General features: G+C 35.5%; 4 protein-coding genes across 6 annotated transcripts in view; 2 read left to right on the top strand and 2 right to left on the bottom strand.

Annotated features, from left to right (window-relative positions):
* On the bottom strand, positions 1 to 3,185 carry LOC107859941. The gene is made up of 2 exons (XM_016705109.2): positions 2,740 to 3,185; positions 1 to 339 (listed from the first exon to the last, which is right to left on the bottom strand). Exon 1 carries the CDS (start codon positions 3,088 to 3,090, stop codon positions 2,758 to 2,760), a length of 333 nt encoding a protein of 110 aa, XP_016560595.1. The 5' UTR covers positions 3,091 to 3,185; the 3' UTR covers positions 1 to 339; positions 2,740 to 2,757.
* A 1,826-nt stretch (positions 3,186 to 5,011) lies between these two features.
* On the bottom strand, positions 5,012 to 6,811 carry LOC107859940 (pentatricopeptide repeat-containing protein At4g36680, mitochondrial). The gene is given in 4 exon segments (XM_016705108.2): positions 5,012 to 6,271; positions 6,274 to 6,354; positions 6,357 to 6,721; positions 6,723 to 6,811. Coding segments are annotated over 4 exon segments (1,191 nt in total). The 3' UTR covers positions 5,012 to 5,615.
* A 247-nt stretch (positions 6,812 to 7,058) lies between these two features.
* LOC107859939 (DNA-directed RNA polymerase III subunit RPC5) lies at positions 7,059 to 18,249 on the top strand. The gene is made up of 13 exons (XM_016705107.2): positions 7,059 to 7,597; positions 7,696 to 7,764; positions 7,923 to 8,030; positions 10,059 to 10,133; positions 10,682 to 10,843; positions 11,472 to 11,507; positions 11,769 to 11,875; positions 12,827 to 12,898; positions 14,147 to 14,195; positions 14,334 to 14,797; positions 15,272 to 15,451; positions 15,532 to 15,652; positions 17,660 to 18,249. The coding sequence occupies exons 1-13, from the start codon at positions 7,205 to 7,207 to the stop codon at positions 17,729 to 17,731; spliced, it is 1,908 nt and encodes a 635-aa protein (XP_016560593.1). The 5' UTR covers positions 7,059 to 7,204; the 3' UTR covers positions 17,732 to 18,249.
* Positions 18,250 to 20,443: 2,194 nt separating this feature from the next.
* Positions 20,444 to 22,680, top strand: part of LOC107859937 (splicing factor U2af large subunit A) — a 6,769-nt gene continuing 4,532 nt past the window's right edge. Inside the window, exons 1-3 of one of the 3 annotated variants that reach the window (XM_047407237.1) lie at positions 20,444 to 20,643; positions 21,995 to 22,263; positions 22,547 to 22,636. In XM_047407237.1, coding sequence (XP_047263193.1) covers positions 20,557 to 20,643; positions 21,995 to 22,263; positions 22,547 to 22,636 — 446 coding nt within the window. In that variant the 5' untranslated portion in view covers positions 20,444 to 20,556. The remainder of the gene's footprint in view (positions 20,644 to 21,994; positions 22,264 to 22,546; positions 22,637 to 22,680) is intronic. The other 2 variants (XR_007052466.1, XM_047407236.1) reach the window with 2 other exon arrangements.

Raw genomic sequence — 22,680 nt, 5'->3', positions numbered from 1 at the left:
TTTCAACATTTACTTGGATTTGAAAAGGCAAAAACCTCGAAGGAAAAGATTCTTAAGACATGTTTTTTGACAAAATCAGTCATTACATCACGCACCTGAAAATACAACATCCATAATTAGCTTCGTAAAAAAAAAAAAATTAGCCTTCAAACTTGTGCGTTGCTACTAATTTAAGTTATATTCATATTTTAATGCGAGAGCGAAACAAAATCTTTATTCGAAAAAAGAATAATCTCATCGGAAAATATTGCATCAGAGAGTTCTTGTTCTTTCAATATGGAGGGGATATCATTAGATTGAACAAGCAACGACAGTATCATCATCAAGCATCCGCAACACCTAAATTTGCTTAGATGTTAGAGATATCACTAAAATATAATCAAGCAAGCTTTATACAACAATTTGAACAATCCATAGAAAGAAGCACATCGATCACAGAAACAGTATAATATTAAAGATTGCTATTTGTTCATTCAAGCTATCTGAACAATAAATAGACAATTAAAATCAGTATGGCAATATTCTCATAATAATGTCATGATCTTTTAATTGTTGTTGCCTTCAAAAGGTGTGATACGCAGGCCTTATATGTAAATGAAAAGCCAATTAAATAACTATTCCTGGATCAACAAAATTATCCTTTAGATGAATCAAAACCTACGAACTAATCGGAGAAGCTTAATGGACTCAGGCTACTTGCTTCCATGTCGACGTACCAATCACTATAAATTCAAATCTTTTAACACCACCCCGGCCAAGATCTTCTCCAACACACCCTTTTTTTTCACAGAAACAACCTCACCCCACCCTTCCAAGAATCATCTTCTCCATTGAAATGTAAAAAAAGACTTCCACCACTTCCTCAAGAACTCCTTCAACGGAGGTAGAATTTTTCAATTCTAATCCATTCTTAAATTAATTTTTCGTTTTTGAATTTTTTTTCTTCATTGTATTGTTTTCCAAATCTACCATGACCTTATCCACCAATTTGTCAGAAAAAGAATACCAACGTGTAAAATGGATTAGTCTATCTTTCTAGATTATTAATCTTTAATATCAACAACATTACTAATCTCTAATGGATCATCTTTTTTTTCCTTTTTTCATGTATATCATTATTGTAAGGGCAAATATAACACAAGGGTCGATAGCGGAAATGAAGAGGAAGTAGCCATTGTTGCGGGTGGATCTACAACATTAGCGACAGAGAAAGGTGGATGTGTGTGTGTGTGGTGGGGGTGGAGTTAGCGGGGGGGGGGGGGGTAATTGGAGAAACTGTTGGGAGGAAAGAGAAGGAAGAAGAAGAAACAAAAAATAAATAAATATTGGTAAAATGTAAGTTCTCCACACCAAGTTTGTGCAACACACAATGTGCCAAGGCCAAAATGACAGAATGGAACACTAGTTTAGGCTGCTAGAGCTGGCTGCTATAGTCTGGCTGACAGAATGGAACACTAGAATTCATAGATTCCCTATAGGCTGGCTGCTAGAGCTGAGGGTCTATCGAAAAGAGCCTCTCAACCCTAACAAGGTAGGGATAAGGTTGCGTACACAACACCCTTCATAGAATCCACTTGTGGGATTACGTTGTAATTTGCTATGTCATTAGGGTAAAACTAAGAGCTGCCCTAATAAATCAAAAAGAATAAATCTCACCAACTTTATTTGCAAATCGTCCAAGTCCTTAATAACTCTACATGCCAAGACCTTCTCCTGGCGTGGAAACTGATGGATGGGCAAGTTGCAAGACTCACAGTGAACCCAATCACTTGCATGTGCACATTCGCACACCCATCCAACAGACCAAGCAACCCTAAGCTCATACAAATATTCTGGCATAGGATCCAAGAACCTCAAAAGTTTAAGCATGCTAACCCGAAACATAGAAAGGCGAGACTACTTCTCAGAAACATAATATCTCAATTCTCAAGTAGTATGTAGCCATACCTAGTGAGTAGAACACTTGAGAAGAAGGGGATTTGTTACTACAAAAAGTAATATCAACCTATAACGGCAAGATACTTCTCATGAGATCTTATCTCAAGTATCTAGAACAAGAAATTACAACACTTGAAAATCAGTGTCATTACTCCAACAGGGAAGACTTCTTAGGTGTTTTGCCTCCCCATTCCACCCCCCAACTATAACACTAGAGAATGATCCTTAAACAAGAATGCCCACCCCTACCTCTGTCCCTTCCCCCTCCACCTCTATATCTATAGAATGAACCTTAAACAAGCATGATTCATCCCTCCCAAAGTAGTTTTCTTGCCTTGTTCAGTCTGCAAGTTTTCTTTTTGCCATAAAATGCAGCAGGACAGCAGACACCCAACCAGATTGGGATTGAGGCGTAGTTGATTAATTGAACTCAATCACACATATTTAAAAAGACTGAGCACAAACATCGTACTCGATACACAAACTAAGCTAACCTGATCTAATTATAACGTACTATTAAACACAATTAAACGCAAATAACACAAATCCACAAATGAAACCAAAAAAGAAAATATATAGTCAACCATTGTCATTTCCAATTACCATATTGATGCACTCTCAGCATCCAGCAACGTTTCATTAAAACTGAACAAAACAGTAAGCTCAAAAATCAAGTCTACGTTTAAAAGTCAGATCATTTATTTCCCAACTTACTAAAAACACAAACTATAAACCAGGAAAATAATCCCCATTTTATCGAAGCCCTAATTTCACAAAAAGGGCAAAATTTCAAAACCATACCCAAACAGATCCAACATATTATTCCGCATCAGCAGATTCAAGCTCAAGGCGTTTTAGGGCTTCTTGGTGGGCCCAAGTTTCAAGAGTGAGATCGGGCTTAGCGTTGAGTCCGACACCAAGGATGACGATAGTGAAAAAGCTGGTGATGTAGCAAGGGAGTTCCCAATCCTCCCATTTCCGGGACTGTCCAGGTGGTGGTGGAACACGGTTGAATAAGTATCCATTGGGCCGCTCTTGGTGGCCCGGAGTAGTAAATGGGTTCGGGCCGTGACCTCCTCTGGTTCGGAGGCCCGAATAAATACGGGCTCGGAGCGAGCCGGCGGCGGAGGCGAAGGGTTTCACTGACGACATAGTTGAATAGGTGAACGAAAGTACGTATTTTGGGTGATTGGATCTCCTGTGCGGTGAAGGAGAGACCAAACGTCAAGTCTTTCTATGGCAAAACTCTGTTTAATACTCTTACTCCCTATTTTATGTGTCGTTATTTGATCGGGCACAAAATTTAAAATTTTTTATGTCATCATTCGATTGGGCACAAAATTTAAGAAATAAGTAAATATTTATATTTTTTACTAAATTATCTTTCATTAAAATAATATATTATTATTATTTTTAATTAAATGGGTCTTTATAAATGAGAACAATAAACGTAAAAGTATAATTATATCTTTAAATAATTATAAAGAGATCATTTTTTTTAAATAAATTAAAAATAAAAGTAGTGATTCTTTTTAAAATAGAGGGAGTAATAATATATTAAAATTTTAAATTTAACTATAATCATTAAAAATAAAAGCAGTGATTCTTTTTAAAATAGAGGGAGTAATAATATATTAAAATTTTAAATTTAATTATTATTATTTTACTACTTTTATGTCATAATTTAATCACACACAAAATTTATAAAATGAAAAAAAAGACTTGATAATTTTTATCAAATTGTGCTTTATTAATATTGTAGCCTTAAACTTGGTGGAGGGCTCTATTATGTTACCTCTAAAGCATGTAAGTTATGTTCCCATGCCATATATAATTTCCTAGTGGAGGGCTCTAACTTCAACTTGGGTATTGATGCTACGGTTAAGTTATCGACGGACTCTTGAACTTATTTCGAAATTTCATTTTGAGCTCTCAACTGACTTTTGTACCTATTAAACACTCCTACCATTTTGAATTTGAACCCCTCGAACCCTTTGTGCATACGTGACACAAAAAGTGTGATTCACACATTAGTAAACGCGTGAATCAATATTTTAACAACTTTTTCATTAATTTTTTTTCAATCTCTTCTTCTCTTCTTTCCCATTATTTTTCCTTTTAAAATATATTTTTGTACTTGTTGTTTTACATCCAAGTTGAGTGACGAGGTCTTTGCGATTGGCTTAGTTAAAACTCGCAGCATAAACTTAGGTTCATCCCTACCATCATTATGCATTCAATAGCTCAAAAGGAAATGCCTAAAATGGTTAATGCACCATCTCCTGAAATTCTTTGATCAAGGAGCATTTGATCTGTATATATTTGCTTATTAAAGTGCTAATTTGACTTGTTTTTGAAGTTAAATTAAACCAAAATTATTTGTTGCACAGATATTTAGAAGTTACACTAGAAATAGTTTGAATGAATACTTGTCGTATTTGAGCCTAAGAACAATGTATAGTCCGATTTTTAATCAAACTTATCTCGTTTGGCTCACTGTAGGGGTTGTTTGATACATGGTATATAAGTACTTATATATGCATTATTTGGTAGTCTGCATAAGAAATGGTGATCTCCACAAGTAGCATTTGATTGGCAGTATTTATTAGTACATATTATTGATACTACTACTTCTCCACAATGAGACTTCATCCCGGAATTAGTATTAATCCTAATTTAAAATCAGAGTTAGCAGATGGAAGAAAAAACAAAAATGCAACAGAAAATATGCTTGTAACACACACAATTTTTGCCTCGGCAAAATCAAACTAATTCAAGTTGCAGCAATGATATTTTGTCCTTACTAACCAACTTCCAAGTCAATCTTCTGCTCGGCTTCCTTCTGCTTGTAGGCTGTAGCATACTCTATTTAGCTCCCTCTAGCTACATACTGATCTAACAGCAAAATGAAAGTGACCACCTCGCAAAGTTTAATGATGAGTAGTAATACTATCATGATACAACCAATGCCAAAAATAGAAGTATATTGCAACTTTAACCAAGAATTCAGCAACTTTTATCTCCAAATTTGCAGTGGTATAAGCCAATCACAGCACATTAAGAGTATCGCACATTAAACAACAGCAAGCCTGCAGATTATCCCTATGGCTCTATGAATTAACAGTCACTTTCCTCTAAAGGAAACAGATTATACCTAGTAAGGAACAATGATTTGAGCTTACAAGTCATCAATAACAAAGAGTACATCAATAACAGGTATAAAGCCCCTTACACGTCATCATCTGAGCAGCATAAGATAAGAAGAGAAAGAACTAAACAATGTCAAAGTTGTGCCAACACATTTGATTAGTGACATCATATCATATATAGAGAAGAGAGACCGAAACCTCCGTCCAAACTACCAGTTAATGTTGTGATTAAAGTATCAAGATATCACATGTTCAATGGATGGGACTCATGAGAGAGAGAGAGACAAACAAAGCAATGGATCAACAGGACATTCAGCTCATGTAGTTCCGTGTCAGCAGTTAATATAACTCACTATCACAAACTTCAGGTAAAGCTCTATATAAAGAGCATAACAATGGCAGGTCCCAAATGCGAACTCACATCTTTATGATAAACATGAGAAATTCAATGATCTAAAATCCCTCCTATGCTATGGAAATGCGTATAAACACTTCAAGCACACAAAATCGTTCCACAACATTCACCTATTAAGCCAAACTAGCCGTTTGGACTCCATTATCACCGTCTTCAACTTCAGCCAAACCAAGCTCCTCCTCTAGCTTGGTCCAAGCTTTTACCAAGTTAGGAGGGAACTTCTTCTTCACAGTCTTACTCATCCTCTTTGCCTCGTTCAACTTTGATCTTTTCACCAACCCTTCAACCAAATACTCGAGTGTATTGAAATCAGGGATCTTGTTAACTCTCACACTCTCCTTGAACACCTTATACCCTGCCTCATACTTTCCCTTCTTACTCAAATAAAAGATTAAAGTTCTAAAAGTTGCAGCATTTGGATTACACCCATTTGCCTCAAGATCCTCATAAACCTTCTGCGCCTCGTTCATCAATTCATTCCTAAAATAACAAGTCATCAAGTAATTGTAGCTAATCGTGTCTGGTTTTAATCCAGCATCACTCATTTCCTCAATTAAAGCTTTTACGCCCTCCGGATCACCACCTTGAATGTTCATAATCTTTACATTGTATGCACCAACATCCGGCCCACATCCTTTGTTCACCATTTCATTCCATACCCTCTCGGCCTCATCACTCTTCCCTTTCTTGTAAAACGAATGCAATATAGTAGTAAAAGCAACAGTTGTAATCTCCACATCTTTCTCGTCCATCTCCTTGAGTCTTTCATCGCCATTTCCGGCAACCCCATTTCACAATATGACCTAATCAATACCCCATAGGGCACTTTATCAGGTAAAAATCCATACTCACTGGCATTTCATCAAACAGTTGGGCGACACGATCATACAGTTTTGAGTGCACGCAAGCTGATAAAAGCACATTGAAAGAAATAGCTGATCTGGGGGTGCCTAAATCATCCATCTGATGACAAATTTTGAGTGCGTGATCAAACATTCCAGCGACTCCATATGAACGGATTATGGATGAAAGAAAAGGCTCTTGAGTAATTTTTGAGCTATTTTTGTGAGATTCGAGGAAGTTTTCGCTGTCGGAGAAACGATGGGACTTGGCGAGACGTTTGACAGTGTATTCTTGAGCATAGCGGGAGGAAAGAGGGGAAATGTAACGATCAGAAACGGAGGAGTAAATCTGTAGGGCTTTGTCAGGGTCGTGCTCCGCTTTGAGCTTTGGAGATAGAGATGCCGGTGGTGGTGGCGGCGGCGGTTGTGAGGAAGCGTGCGTGGCGCAAAGCGATGGAAGAAGACATTGCTTCTAGGGTTTAGAAGATGAGCTTGAAAATGGGAGCAGGGTTTAAGAAGGGTTATAGAAATCCACTTTTGAAGTAAGTCAAAAGTAAACAAGTTTAAATTACTTTTATGTTTACACTAAGCTCATCATGGTTTACCATATTATGTTTTGTTGTATCTCCATTTTTTTATTTTTCTTAGTGCCAATATTTTTAACATTAATTTATATTTACTTTTAGCGAAAAGAATTTACAATTTAACTAATTGCCCCTTTTAAATTTCAATCCTTTCTTTAATTAGATTTCAAAGAGGCCTCCAAAGTTTTAACTTGTTAAACCCTAAACCCTTCCTCCCCCATTAACTTAATATTTGGACTTTGAAGTTTCAGTTTTCCGGCAAAGTACGTCTACAAAATGTCGGAGATGGATTTGGACTTGGACGGTCCAAGCAAAGTTCCGACTAGACAATCCCGCTTTGCTCCCAAAAACTCCAAATTAAAGCCCCAACCCAAAACTGAAACACTGCCACCAACTGATTCGGCTAAAAAGGAAGAACTGAATTCACAACTCCCACTAACAGATCATATAACGGAAAACGGAGCGGCGAAGGTTAAGGAAGACAATGTGGCAACGGTTAAAGAAGACAATGTGGCAATATTTAAGGATGATGCTCCATTGGACGGAGAGACTACAGGAGATGATCTGGTAGAAGAACAATTCATGACGGAAGGTGATAGTAATGATGATGATGAAGTTGTTCGTGAAATTGACGTGTGGTATACACCTTCTTTTGATCCTGTTAGTAAGGTAGGTTTTGATCGATTCAATTTACGGTTGTTTATTTATTGAAATGAAATTGCAGATTATTTGGATTTGTTGAAGTGTAATTTTTGTTTCTTTGTCAGCTATATGCATTTCAGTATCCATTGAGGGCCGTATGGCGTCCCTATGAATTGGAAGAAAGATGCCAAGAGGTGAGTTACAATTGCTTTTAGTGTTTCCGTTTGGTTAAGAGTTTGGTCATTGTTTATTATGCAAAATAAATCAATAGAGAAGTGATTGGATGGTTTTAGATGATCAGTTTGGACGTCTGAATTGAATTGTTTTTTTTTTTTTAAAATAATATTTGCAGGTGAGGTTGAGAGCTTCAACTGAAGAAATGGAGGTTGATTTGGCAATAGATTTTGATTCTAATAATTTCGATAGAGACTCTGTCCATGCAGCAACGATGAAAAAGCAGGTTCTTTGAGATATATTGATGTTAGACTTTCTCTTTTTTTTCCTCTTCTTAAACTGCAGCAGAGACAAAAAAAAACTAGGTGATTTCTTTTCGTATGTGTAAGTCTGGTACGGTTGTTGGTAGCTGGTGGGAGGTAGCACGTACACAATGTAATAGTCCAGGTGCATATAAAAAAGCTACACCACACCCACACGCACACACCCACATATTTATATACATACTCTCCTTTTCCCTAGTTTCCAACCATAAAATTATTAGAGATAGGCGTAGTGCTGCCAGCGACTGGCTGCTAAGATCAGTTTTTCTCCCTTCTATAAAAAAAAAGTAAAATCCACCTTGTGGTGTCGTGGCGTTGGCATTCATCGAGATATGTCTGCACATTGTCTGACTGGATATACTACGTATTCAACTTTTTAATCAATCTATACTGTGGAAATAATTATAGGATGTATCTGACCGAGGGCGCAAATTTTCGAATATAGGTAACAAACATACTCAGATATAGGAAGAAACTATAAATTTGTATCTAGAAAGGCATACCTCTCCTGACAACACGTGTTATACTGCTGCTCAAAGGACCTGGAATGCCTCAAAGGAGTCTGGACTTGTCTTCTAAAGGAGAATTAGCAAAAGTGTGGGGGTATGGGAATAAAGAATCTGAAGATACAAAGCAAAGCTCTAATATGGAAATTTGCTAATGAGAATCAGCTACTATGGAGAAGAGTCCTTAGTACTAAGTATGAAGAGGAAGATAATTGGATGACTAAGGAGGTGGCAACACCTGTGGGGTTAATTTTTGGGGATCCATAAGAGTTTTTGTGGTTTGAAGTGAAAAGCGACTCTGAGGTGGAAGTTGACAGTACTTGATGGAAACACAACTAAGTTTTGGAAATATGATTTGCATGAGAAAGTTAACTGGAAATTCTGTTCCCCGACATCTACAACTTAGTATTGTTTCAACAAAGGTCTATACTAGAGCAATGGTACCTCATGGTTGGAATTTAAACTCCAGAAAACAGATTAATGACTGGGAAGTAATAAGAGTAGTTGAATTTTTCAACACTTTTGGAACACTTCAGTGTAGCACACAGGCTGATGATAATAAAACCAGCAGCCATCCAACTGGTCTTGAAAACACATTTGGAAAAGCATAATTCCTCACAAAGTGTCCTGTTTTGTATGGTTGCTGGCTAAAGAGGCAGGCAGTCCCGACTCAGGACAATTTGATGAGGAGGGGGATAACACTCCCGTAGATGCTTCCTGTACAAGGAAACATCAGAGACAGTTAACCATCTATTTCTACACTGTAAGTTTAACAAAATATATGGAGAATCCTTTTTAATCTCAAAAGGCATTTCCTGGATTGTGCCTAGGAAGATCTCAGAGGCTATAAGAGTTGGGAAGAAGTAGGTGTAAAGGCAAAGAACACATGTAGATGGAGAATTTTCCTGCCAGTATTTGATGGACAATCTAATAGAGAGAAATTCTAGATGTTTTGAGAGCACAGAGAACAGTGTGCCAGATGGTTGAGTTAAATTGTATTTCTGCTGTTGTGTTTTTGTTGTAATCAACTGTACTCAGGTGATACTGTTACTATAATTGATATTTTAGATTTGATTTAGACATAGAGCCATAGAGTTTTGGAGTACAGAGGTATATATGGTTTCACTTCAACTGATGTACTGTTTTATTATATAATAGAAGTTACCAATTTCAAGAAAAAAAAACTTAATCATAATAATTAAGTTTTAAGAGAGTTGCATGTCAAACTACGCAACTAGTAAATGGCATGAGTATTTAAAAAATAGTGGTGCCTCCGCCACATTCACATCCTGCGCCGCCTCTGTATACAGACGTATCTTTCAGCTTCATGGTTGTAACGTTGTTATTAGATTTAGGCTATGGAGGTTATATTTTACTAACTTTGACATTTAGATTCTGGAAACTTTGCTCTTGATATTTGTTCCCTTAGCAGGAATCACAGTTCTAATTGTTTTACCTAGAATCTGATGGTTTCTGAATTTCCAGACTCTATCTACATCATGGATGCCATTACCAACTTGCACCTCTGGCTATGCTGTTGGGATCCTCATTGGTGATAAGGTAAACGATTTGTTGTTGATGGCTTAAATGATTATTTAACTTCTAGTCTTGTGGAGTTCTGATTGACTAAAATTGGTCTTCCACAGGTTTTATATGTGCTTATGCATATTTGTGCTTTTTTAAAAAAAAAACTAATTAGGTCCTTAACAAAGTCGGGTGGCTACTCTATCAACCTCAAATGTAATAATACAACAACAAAAAATATACAGTGTACAACCTCAAATGTAGTCTAAGTCACTTTTTATCAGCTTCAAGTTGAAGCAATCATTCGCTGTCAAATCTTACTCAACTGTTACCTATGCAGTTGGGAACTGTTATAATGCTTCTGGCTCTCTTATTTATCCCATGTTCTGCCACTTAATATTAAAAATTGTTAAGTCGTTCTAGTTATATTCTTCTGTTTCTTATATACATTGGTATGAGAAATTTCAATTAAAATTTCTATGTTTGCTAACGATTTGAACCTTATTGTTGCAGTCAAAAGAAAAAATATCAAAGCTTATTAATGTTCTCCATAGTCACGCTCTTGCTTCCTGTTTGTTATGCAGTTACACCTCAATCCTGTTCATGCAGTTGTACAGCTGCGGCCAGCACGGCAGCATCTTAAGGAAAGTGAGTTGAAGAAGAACAATACCACCAGCAACGATGAAAAAAGTGTTGAAAATGAAGACGTCAAGGAGAAAAAGCCTGTGGCTCCATCAAAGATGCAGGTTCATTTCATGATTTGCTCTTTGATCACAGCTCCTAAGCTCATCTTATATGGACCTTGTATATGACTATTTTTAACGTGATATTATGGTACAGATCAGTGGCTAGCACTTAAAATGTCATATGTCGCGGACTTTTGCCCTTCTTCGAATAACTTCTCTTTTTGAGCCGGGGGTCGATTGGAAAGAACCTCTCTCCCACAAAGGTAGGGGTGAGGTGTGCGTACATCTTACCCTCCCCGAACCTCACTTGTGGGATTACACTGGGGATGTATTGTTGTTGTTATATGTCAAGGACTTTTCAGTTCCTGATTTACTAGGTTTGCCACATTTTTGGATAAATAATGATAAAGGGAATGCCTAAAGATTTGTATTCTGTGATTAAGCACTCTACTACTTTCAATACTTTTTTCTAGTATGGTAAAATACACACCCTAACCCCCTTACCCAGGAACCCCGTACACGCCTTTCCACTTTGCCTCACTAGGTGCTCAAGTCAACCCCAACCTTATTTTTGGAGGTGCATGGTCTCTGGCCACTAGCCTATCCCTCCCCTGTTGCTGTTCAAGCTTTTCGTATAAGTGCTTTACCTTTTCTTTGATTTATCTTGAAACATACACCTTTTGTGCAGAACAAACCACCTGGGAACTACAAGGATGTTGGAAAGGTATGAACACCTCTGAATATGTACTGACAAAATTTCCTCTTTTCAGTATTAGTTAATAACTCTCCTCTTTGTTCCTTAGCTTGAGTGACGGCTGATTTTTCATCTACTATGGTTTGTTTGACGTGTCTGCTTCAAGTGTATCTATTTATATTTACTCAAGAGCAGTTAGCTTTCTCCGCGCGGTTGCCAGTATCATTTCAAACAGTTCCATTAATGCAGATCCTTGTGAAGTTATTGATATCTATTTCATTTCCAATTTAGGATTGGTTACATCTAAAATACCATGGGGCTAGGAGTGACATTTCTGCCAGATGTCTGCAGAAAATGGCCATGGAGGAAGGCTCCCAAGTACCATTTTCAATGAGCCCGTATGTACCTGCTAATATAGTTGATTTATATCTTTTGCAAACTGCTTCTGTTCAGGACATTTAAATGACACATTTATCCTGCCCCGGAGCATACATTTATATCTACTCTCATTCTTTTTCTGATGAAATAATGGTAATTCACTAAAAAGCATCCAGAAGATGCAAGCAGAAAATTACAAGAGAGGGAGATAGGGCCTGCTATCACTAAGGAGCAGAGAATAACAATAACATACCCAGTGTAGTTCAAAAATTGGACACAGTTACATGGCGTGTTTGAGCCAACTAAACAAATTCTGTAAGCATTTTGTTTTAAGTACACGAGTAGGAGTTGAAATCCAATTCAAAACATTAATGATTCCCTTCATTCCAAATGCGCCAAAAAATAGCAGCAGGTATTGTTTACCAAACATTTTCTATGGATTTTACTTTCCATGACCACCAACTTTTATATGCTTCTTGATTCTGTAGGCTCAACCCAGGCTAGTCAACAACAACAACAAATCTAGAGTAATCCCATAAGTGGGGTCTGGGGAGGGTAGTGACCTTACCAATACCTTGAGAAGGTAGACAGGTTGTTTCCGAAAGAACTTTGGCTCAAAGAAAGATGCAAAGAAGGCAGTTGCAACAAGAAGAAACAACAAGATACTTCAACAATTGAGGCTAAAGAAACAACAGGTAGTAATAAAAATCTAAGAATACGAAGATACAAGGAAAATACTAATAATCCGGGAATGATACCTACTAACCTTATCTTCATCAAAAAAGTACCTACTAACCTTCTACCCTAATTGACCCAGGCTAGTCAAAGAATAGAAAATAACATGCTCCAAATATCATATGCTACAGAACAATGTGAAAAAAGATGTCCAACACTTCCATTATCAAAATTGCACATCTACTCTCAATTTTTCTTCTAATACCAGTTTCCTTTTCTGCTAATTTGATACATAGGGTTGATTATCTGAATGCCTTGTGTCCTGGAAGACCAGCTGACACTGACAAATACAAAAATCTTAGAACAAGGTACTGCTGCCACTTTAATTGGTCCTTCGCATTTATTGTTTTGACATTGAAAGGTTTCGAAGTGCTGCTAAGGACAAAAACAATTTTTTATTTACATCTATGATCATAAAGCTGTCTTCTTCTTTGCTGTGTGGTATTGTTGTCCTATAGTACTGCCGGACTATTCCACTATCTGCAAATTATCTTTTTTTTTCTCATGGAAAATGCAAATTACTGTAATCTATTTCCTTATTTCCCGCTTTCATTTTATTTATTTATTTAATCACTTTTTGCGTACAATGTTGAATAGAGGGTTGTGATGATCTTTGGTTAGTTGTTCATAATCTAGCTTTTAGTTAGCAAATAGCAGTTGACTTGTTTTTTGCTTGATGGACTGGTGACTTACTACAATGATTCACATAGTAACTTAAGCCTAGTTGCAACATCGATGAATGTAATTCTGATCGATTATAAGCTTGTAGATCAAAATGGGAAGGAAAACCTTTTTTTGAGCTGGGGAAAAATCTCTCTAGTTAAAGAGGCGCACAGGAATGCTTCTGCTGGCTTGGACTTAGGGGAGAAAGGTGAATTTCACTAACAAAATCAAGTTCAACAAAATATTGTGGAGGGGATTTCTAAGAATGCAGTATTGGGAAGTTTAGCTAGTCTTTATTGATGTGTGAAGTTGGAGCAAATAATATTTGGGAGAAAATTAGGAGAGATGTAAACACTACAAAAGCTAATATGCAGACATATTGTCAAACACAAGAAAAGACTGAAAGTTAATTTTATAGCTGTTTTCAGTTTCAATTTTATTTTTATTTTTTTTCTAGCTGTTCCAGATATGCAGTTGGATACATTTTCATCATGTTACTGAGCAACTCACACCTCCCTGGTCATCTTATCCTTGACGTTCTATCTTTTTCATCTATCAAATTGATTTCTTTTCATTTATCGTAAAAGATCTTTGTCCGTAGTAGTCATCAGTTGCTAAAGTTGATCCCTTGGAATTAATTTTTATTGACTACTTTGACTTATATTCATTGTGACTGTGCTGATAAAGTTAAACATAAATATGCAGCTTATGGCTTGAGTTGCTTGTTGTCTTTCTCTTGCTAGAAATTTGCTGTTTCTTCCATTTAATATCCCAGACATGTAAATAGATTGCAGTTCTTGATATGCCATGTTTCTCTACTATCTTAAATTAACATTTTTTTCCCATTCATTATATGCTCCTAACTTGTAAATTGCCAAATGGATGGTTTTCAGGTTGTCTCAGTTACCTCTTGAAGATCGTGTTAAAACTTGGCTTCTTGAGGTGTGTACCCACTATTGTGATTATGTGCTGCTTGTATATTTTATGCCTGCAAGGCGGTAACAGAGTTCCTTTACATGGCCCCATGGTCCTTACAACTCATAAATGCAGCACATTTCTAAATCTGAGTTCTTTTGGCAGGGACCTCCAATTCATCGTTTTGATGCTCTAAAGCACCTAGCGCCAGATACTACCGTTGATGAGATTTTGAGAGTCCTCCAACTAAGCGCACAGTTAGTTCAAGGATTGTGGGTTCCAAAAAGTTCATTGGTCTATGGAAAAAATAGTGGAATTGATGTTTTAGCGAGGGATTTTGTTCTTTATCAGTTCACCAAGAGTACCTTAATTAAGAAGTCAGCTTTTGGAAGGAGGCCTGAATTCATTAAAGCTGCAACGCAATCACTAAAATCATTAGCTATTGAGAGGCCTGACCTGAATGATTGGAAGCTCAAAGAGCATCCTGACAAGAAATTTGAAAACCTTTACGGTGATGTTGTGAGAGAGCAGCAAGCTACATGGGAGCGTGTGGGGAAACAGATTAATGATATTTTGCCTGGAAACAAGCCTATTATGAAGAATCCTTTAAACCCAAAGGAGGAGCACAGGTGAGAGTAGCCTTTCTTCACTGTTTATTCCAATTTGCTGTCAGTAATATCTGGCTTGACAGAGTGTTCTTCCAATTTGGACCATAACTCCCTAACGTGTGGCAATTCCCAGTCTTGAATATTCCTCCTGATTGTTTCTCTTTGCTGTGGAATATTTTAATACAGAGTCTTGACTTCTTGTTAGTTGAGGTGATTTGTGCGAGTATTTAGGTCGAAATTGTCATCACAAAATTTATGCTTTGTCTTTCTGGTATGTTATATCTACTTTACCATTCAAGAATGGTAATGGATTATAACATAGAATACATTACATTGTCCTTTTCCCTGTGCACCTCACCTGTCTGAGATTTAGAAGGAAAAGAGGTTTTTTGTTGTTCAAGAAACAGCTGTGCATGACTTGTTTTATTACATGATTTCCTCCCATCCAAAGTTTTGACCCTAACAGATTGAGAATCCACTTGTACTTTTTGCCAGTTTCCCACAAATTTTGAAGTCATTTCCTCAAAAGGGAGCTCCAAAGAAAGCTACAACTGAAGCCGTTGGTGATCCACCTCCAGAGGAGAAACAGGCAGTGATTGATCAGGTTGCTGTAAATATCCATGGTGTCAATGTTCTGAAGTCATCGCCAGATAATCCACAGTATGACGCGTTTAGGTTAGTAACTGTTACTATTAAAACCAAAACTACGTGATGAACACCTAGGCACACAGCTAATAAATTGTTTTTGTTTTCAGGAAAGTTGTAATTGATCTTTTTATGGCTAAAGGGCCGAGTGCAAAGCTAAAGAAAGCATCTATACTTGCAGCTGCCAACTTGCAACTGGGAAGGGATGTCACCATTGTTGAATTTCAAAAGGTGAGTAGTTCTTTTCTTTCTTGTCATGCGAATTAAGGTTATCTTTGACTTTATGTATAGGGTTTCTGCTTTCTGGATGTGGCAGAAGTCAATAATTGAACAGTGATTATCATAGTTGATGTTCTGATTTCAATTAGTCAATCAATCAAATATGCCTACTTCGGGTTATTTAAATGCTGGTAAGCAGTTTGTCTTTGAAGGCATAACTTAGGGGTCTCTAAATTAGAGGTTCTCTAAATCTCACTTTTGTCCATACTTTGACCTAATGTATATGTAGCAATAACCACGAAAACTTAGTACAATTAGTTTTATTCTATTTAACCCAAGTCTACATTGACTCCAATTGATTGTAGGTCTTTGATCCACCTTCTCTTCTTTTTAGTGCCTTCAATGACCCCAGAATGTACACATGAACTGGTAACTTGCATGGTAAAGAAGCACTAAGATTCTAATTATGAGAACTCCCCCTTGGATTCGAGAAGAAGGAAATGAAGAACGAATATGAAACGAAATAAACCGTTTCTAGCTCTAGTTTCGGATGAGCTTCTCATAGATTGATGTGCACACGTTGGTCTGCTTTTGTAATGCCACTTAGAAGAAGGGTCATGCAGATGGGAAGCATTTTCCTGTTGAGTGGATAAAAAGTTTTTTCCGCTAGTTGAAAAGAATTTCCTTTTTCATTTTCAATAAGAGTTTAAAGAACTGTTTTTTCCTTGCCCTTCTTTTTATTAGTGGATCTATAGTTTGGTAAGTTTTGATTTAGTTTCAAAATAAATGACAAATCTTTTGCAAATTACTACAGGTAAAAGGAAAAAATGGTTACAACAAATGTAAAAAGTCACCACAGACCAAGCTAACCAAGGGAAAACTGTACCTGATATTCTTTTAAAACCAAGGGTGAAGTGCAGGAGGCTTTAACCTCTTCTCTACCCTTCCTACCTCCATTTCACCCCTCATTTTTCCATTACTTGCTGCAGTGGTGATATGGCACATATCAAAAACCTAGTAACCAGATTGAAGAATATAAAAAAGAAAATGGAAGTAATCACCTAGCTGTTTAGTATGTGCACAGAAGACAAAAAGACTGTCTCCAATCTTTTTTTTTTTTTGAGGAGTTAGTGGAGAAAATTGTTTCCTAGTAACAATGGCTAGAGAAGTAAAGCAACAAACTTGTTCTCTTAGCTGGCTCCCAGGTGTTTCTGCTTTTGGGTAAGACCTGTTATAGAATTGCTTTAAAATATTTGATTATAGTAAAGTTTAATATTAGAACTTCATCCGTCATCGCAGAAGTTTCCGACCTTTTGATTGGGATGTTATTATCTCATGGCTTTCTCTTGTTTGAATGTTTGGACCTTCAGTTTAGTGCAAAAGAAACAAAAACTGCAAGGCCGACATTGGCGTTGGACAGTATACATTTTTATTCTCTTTTATGTGGTGTAGTGGAGTTTCTACGTGGGGCTTACGATTTTCTACTGGACTCCTGTCGGGGTTCTCCTTATTTTGCGCTCCTTCTTATCTAATTTGGGTCTTAGCAATGCTGTCATGATCCTGCCCTTGTGCTGACTGCCGGCGTGATGTGTGAGAGTTATTGGGCTTTAAATAGCTTGGACGTACATTCTATTATATTATAGGAAGTGGATGTATTTACCAGCACAAGCAGATGTATACGATAGATGTTTACAGTATCCTGTTTCCGGTCCTCGTACCGCAGGTCTCATTTTTTTTTTTTCTTGGGGGGCATTTCTCCTCTAATAGTAGATAAAATTAAGCAGTTCTAAACTCGCATCTCATCTGATCCTGTCCTACATCATTGTGGTCTAGAATCCTTCAAGTTGCCTGGAATTTTGTATTTTGAATAAGCTAGCGTGAAATGTCGTCTGCTTGTCATGTTGCAATGATATTTCTAAAATTTGTGCGGAAGCTTCATTGCTTTTGTCTATTTCCTGATGGAATATAGAAAATCTTTTTGACTGCGTGAATCCTAAATATTTTCCTCTGCTTCTGCAGGTTATGAAGGAACTATGTCGTTCAGATAATGCAGCATGGGTTTTGAAAAGTGATGACGAGAATCCACAATAGTCTGCGATCTTAAATCCAAGTTGTACAGGTCCTGGGAAGTTCAATGTTAGTTGCGGAAATTCTCAATACTGAGGAGGAAGTTGGGCTTTGTTTGAGGTTTCCCTTTACTCGTGAGAAGCATAATTGTTTAGTTTTCGGGTTATACAATGTCTCAGGTATATGGTTGAGCTGTTGGTAGGAAACGCCTTGCATTGCAGATCTGGAAGAAAGTTTACGAGATATCACGAAGAAATTGAACATATATATATATATATATATATCTTTACTGGTCTTAGGGAAGTTGAAGTAACACTCTCTTGGGCAAAGAAATCTGTTTATCTTTTTCCTGCTTCTTATTGCCCTTTTTGTTCAATCTTTTCATTCAATTTGTTTAAATTTATTGACCTCTTCAAGTTGTTCAATTTAGTTCATATGAATAGTACAACACCTTGGACTGACTAGCCTATACTTCCATTGATTTTATTACAAACAATGGACAATTTACATTCATTAGTCTTATAATTTTAGTTTTCATCCTCCCGAATGTGACTCTTATGGGCAATTACATTGTTAATATCTCTAAAGTGTTTAATTAATGAGCACAACAATTATAAGAATTTAATGGCTTGCTTGTGAAAAATTTCAATTTTTGGTCTGAGATCTTAAAATTTTTGGAGCGACAAAATAGATGTGTTTTTTCCCACAAATTTGATACCAACTCAAGCGATTAAAAACAATCGTGAATGAACGTTGTGCAACAATTAATAGAACTTGCAAGTGATGAGTTACATACTCAAAGAAAATTATCCTATATTATTTCTCTTATTGTCATTTTTATATTGTTATTGAGATTAATTTTACAATAATTTCGTTCAAAGAAATATTTATTCATAAAATAATAAATTTTTGAATGTTCTCAATTTCTTCTCATAATATAAAAATAATTAACATCATTTTATTTATAATAATGCAATATTTTAAATTAACTAAAAAATAAAATCCTATATTAATTACTACTATATATATAAGCGCGCACCCGGCGTTCGACATGCCTGCTTGTTTCGTGATTTTACTATATCGCCCTTAAGTAATTATTATATGACATTTACTTATTAAAAACATAATAATATTTAATAAAAAATAAAATAGATATTTATAAAGTAAAATAGACATTTATGATATGGTTGTTTCAGCTGTTTCAATTGTAATTTTACTGTATCACCTATAATTAACTATTATGAGTCATTTAAGTATTTAAAAATTGATAATATTTATTTTATAAAAGGTGAAATAAACATAAAATGATAAATTAATTCTTGATGTTTAAATTAATTTGACATCTTATGTGAGGCCACTTAAGAAATTTTCACAAGTATTTTTTATAGCAATTTTATTATATCACTTTTAATTAATTATTATGAGCTATTCAAGACATTCTGATTTAACCATTTCAATCGTAATATTTGGTTTACTCTCGAAATTATATCAGTATCATTTAAATAAAAATAGTTAAAAATATTATAAATTGCAACAATTTAAAACTTAAATTACCTTAAAAGTCTAAATTCACCATCAATACCATAAAATTTTAAACAAGAAGAGTATTATAAATTGCAATAGCAAACAATTTAAAATAGTATAGATTATAATATTTAGCGATGTCATATTAATTAAGATAAAGGGATATTACTTGAAAATTACGTTGAAAGTCGTATAAATTAAAATTACAATAATTAAAAACTTAAATTACTTTGAAAGTCTAAATTCACTACTAATACCACGAAAGTTTAAACAAGAATAGTATTATAAATTACAATAGCAAATAGCTTAAAATAGTAAATTACAACGTCGAAAAGGTAGTATAGATTACAATAGTTATAGATGTCATATTAAGTAGGATAAAGGAATATTACTCGAAAATTTTGAAAGTCGTATAAATCATAATATAATTAACAACTTAAAATATCTAAAACTATATATAACAAATCTAATTGACTTTCATAAATATTAATCAATATCATATAAATTTAAATAAAAAATAACATATAATATCTGAAAAGTAGCACGGGCTCCAATATCTAGTTTAACTACAAATCCTAACTAGTCTTAAGAATTAAATTTTTAATTTACTACTCAAATTTATTTCCAACATTGATTTTCTTGTCTACTTTGCTTTAGTACAATCCATGGGTCGTTTGGTAGAGTGTATTGAAATGTTAATGCATGTGTTAGTTTAATGTGTATTAGTAGTACCTTATTTGGTATACCTTTTTACCCTATATATAACTAATACTTTATTGTGTATTGAAGTGTGTATTACTAATACTACAAAATCCATAACATTAGTAATGCAATGGATCTAATGCATGTATTAACATACTTAAATACCCTATTACCCCTCAAAAAATTTTCTGCATCCTTTCCAATATATATATTGAGGGTATTATATAAAAAGATTTTTATTTTTAGAAATTATGTAATTCATGATTTTCTTAATACATTGAACCAAACACTATATAACAAAAATACAAGCATAATTAATGCAAGCAAAACTAATACAAGCATTATTAATACACCATATTTTACATTATTCTTATACACTCTATCAAACGAACCTTATTATATATGCGTGGATAGTAGTGATTGAAAAAATTAAAATTGAAAACACCGCAGTAAATTTGAATTTACAGTTGTACCCTTGTTAAGCAAATAAAATCACAATTGTTGTGCAATTCCCAAAATTACATGAACGGTGCGAAACCCTCCCTTTTCTAGCCCTAGTTTTGTGCTGCCTTTTTTTTTTTTTTTTTGTGGAAGAGAAAGCAAATTAAAATTAAAGTTGAAAGATGGAGGAGTATGAAGGCAATGGAGAAGATAATAATAATAATATAGACAATAATGTCTCTTCTCCTTATAGTGATTCCAAGTCTCAGGTACACGTTTTTTTTTTTTTTTTTGAAATTATAATGGCGATGAAGTAATTCAATTAGATGTTTGTTTGAATTGGGGTTAATTATATGTTTTTGTTTGTTTTATGATGGATTGTTTATATTTTTTTATTGGAATTGCTTGATGGGATGCAATTGGGGGTGTTTTTTGTTTATATAACTGTGGTTTCTAGGCTAGCTTGCGTGCAGGTCGAATAATTTCGGGGATACTTGCCACCTTGGTGAATTGGGCGAAAATTTGAACTAACTTTTAAAAAGGGTAAAGCCAACAGACATAAAAACCGGTGCTATTGAAGCTATACCTCTCGATTTGTCAGGTATACAAAGAATGGCCTGAATCTGTAGGAAATACTATTCTGGTACAATATAATGTGGGGTGGACATGGATTAGCAGGTATATAATTGTTGGGAAGCTCAGTAACAACAATAGATACCAGATAACTCTGTCCACGAAAGTGAGAACAGATAGGGAAGAAATCACCTAGTGTTTTGTTTCAGTTGGGTTTGAACCTGCTACCCCATGGTGCTCACCCACTTGATTGACCACTAGGCAACACTGCAACACCCTTGGGTGCAGTTATGGTTTGTGGAGTATTAAAGAGATGGCTTTCTTTCAAAGCTCTATAATTTAGTACTCCTTTCCCCAGACAAAGTGATGGAGTTTTCAGAATAGAAGGTATCAAAACATCTACTTCTTGGTGTAAAATCAGACATTTATTTTCTGAAATCAATTTACACTTTGACTTACAGAAAAGAGCAGATTACATGAAAATTGTAAGCTTTATTTGGTGGTGGTGGGGTTGGGTATATCGCTTATGGTCGGCATCTGTGGTATGATTTAGAGAGGAGTTGATTTATTCTGGTTGATGTCAGCAGTTCTACTAATCTCCAGCCTGTAGATATAGCCAATACAAAGCTTTATGATATAGACTTAATTTTCCAATTGGACAGGTTATTTATTCTTTAGTACTTTGAGATGAAATTTCATCCTTAGAAAATACACAAAAGTAATGTAATTTACATTTTATATAATTTGAAATATTTGAGAAATGTTTTACAGTAACTGTTCCAATAGTGATAGTATTTTTCAAATGGGCAAGGAAATAGTTATCTAATAAGTAGCATACATGCTGGGTGTTTGGTATATGACGTTCTTTTCTCCAATTCGTGTTGCTCTTCCCTTTTTACGTTCTTTCATTTCCCCACTTTCAAGTTTTAGACTATTACAGCTTCTTCTATATGGTTTGCCATTCTTAGGTTTTTTATATATAATATATGTAAGTTTTGTAGTTCTCTTCACTGACTAACATTATTATTACCTTTCTGCCTATTCCAGCATACTTCTCGTGACCCCGAGAAAGAAAGGGGCTCATCAAGAAGCAGGGAGAAGGAGAGAGAGAGAGGACGTGATAAAGACCGGGACAGGAATAGAGATAGAGACAGAGGTAAGGAAAGGGACAAAGATAGGGATAGGGACAGAGAGAAGGAGAAGGACCGTGATCGTCATCACAGAGATCGTCATAGGGATCGGAGTGATAGGAGGGAGAGGGAGAGGACCAGAGATCGGGATGAAGATGATCTTCATCGAACGCGGGATTACGATAGGTAAGCTCAAATGCAGTTCTAAAAGTTAGTTGGATTTATGTTGTATACCTCTTTTCAGTTGCTCATTTATGATGGTAATACGAAATAGTCATATTCATTTTGAGAATCATGTCCCTTGATTTTAATTTAAAATGCTGCTTTTGTTGTCATTATTTGTTTTACTCTGCATGCTTCAGTATGAGCTTCATATAAGATTTCATGTATTTTGTGCTTGCTGATTTGATATTCTAACAAATTTCTCATCTTTATGTTTTTTGATACGATTGTTTATTTATCCTTTTAGGCGAAGAGACAATGACAAAGATAGAGAGGACCGCCAGAGACACAAGCCTAGCTCTAGGGGTAGATCAAGGTCTCGATCACCATCTAAGAGGTAAGCATATTTCTTTTTTTTTTTGGGGGGGGGGGGGGGGGGTT

The sequence above is a fragment of the Capsicum annuum genome, chromosome 2 (assembly GCF_002878395.1).
Source record: "Capsicum annuum cultivar UCD-10X-F1 chromosome 2, UCD10Xv1.1, whole genome shotgun sequence".
Taxonomy (NCBI): domain Eukaryota; kingdom Viridiplantae; phylum Streptophyta; class Magnoliopsida; order Solanales; family Solanaceae; genus Capsicum; species Capsicum annuum.
This window is presented reverse-complemented; position numbering and strand designations above follow the sequence as displayed.

Bases quoted from the DNA above. Each gene is read 5' to 3' on its own strand.
- LOC107859941 (XM_016705109.2), bottom strand. From the start codon at position 3,090: ATGTCGTCAGTGAAACCCTTCGCCTCCGCCGCCGGCTCGCTCCGAGCC.
- LOC107859939 (XM_016705107.2), top strand. From the start codon at position 7,205: ATGTCGGAGATGGATTTGGACTTGGACGGTCCAAGCAAAGTTCCGACT. The intron at 12,899-14,146 runs GTACTGCTGCCA...GATGGTTTTCAG, and splicing joins TACAAAAATCTTAGAACAAG to GTTGTCTCAGTTACCTCTTG. The intron at 14,196-14,333 runs GTGTGTACCCAC...TTCTTTTGGCAG, and splicing joins TTAAAACTTGGCTTCTTGAG to GGACCTCCAATTCATCGTTT.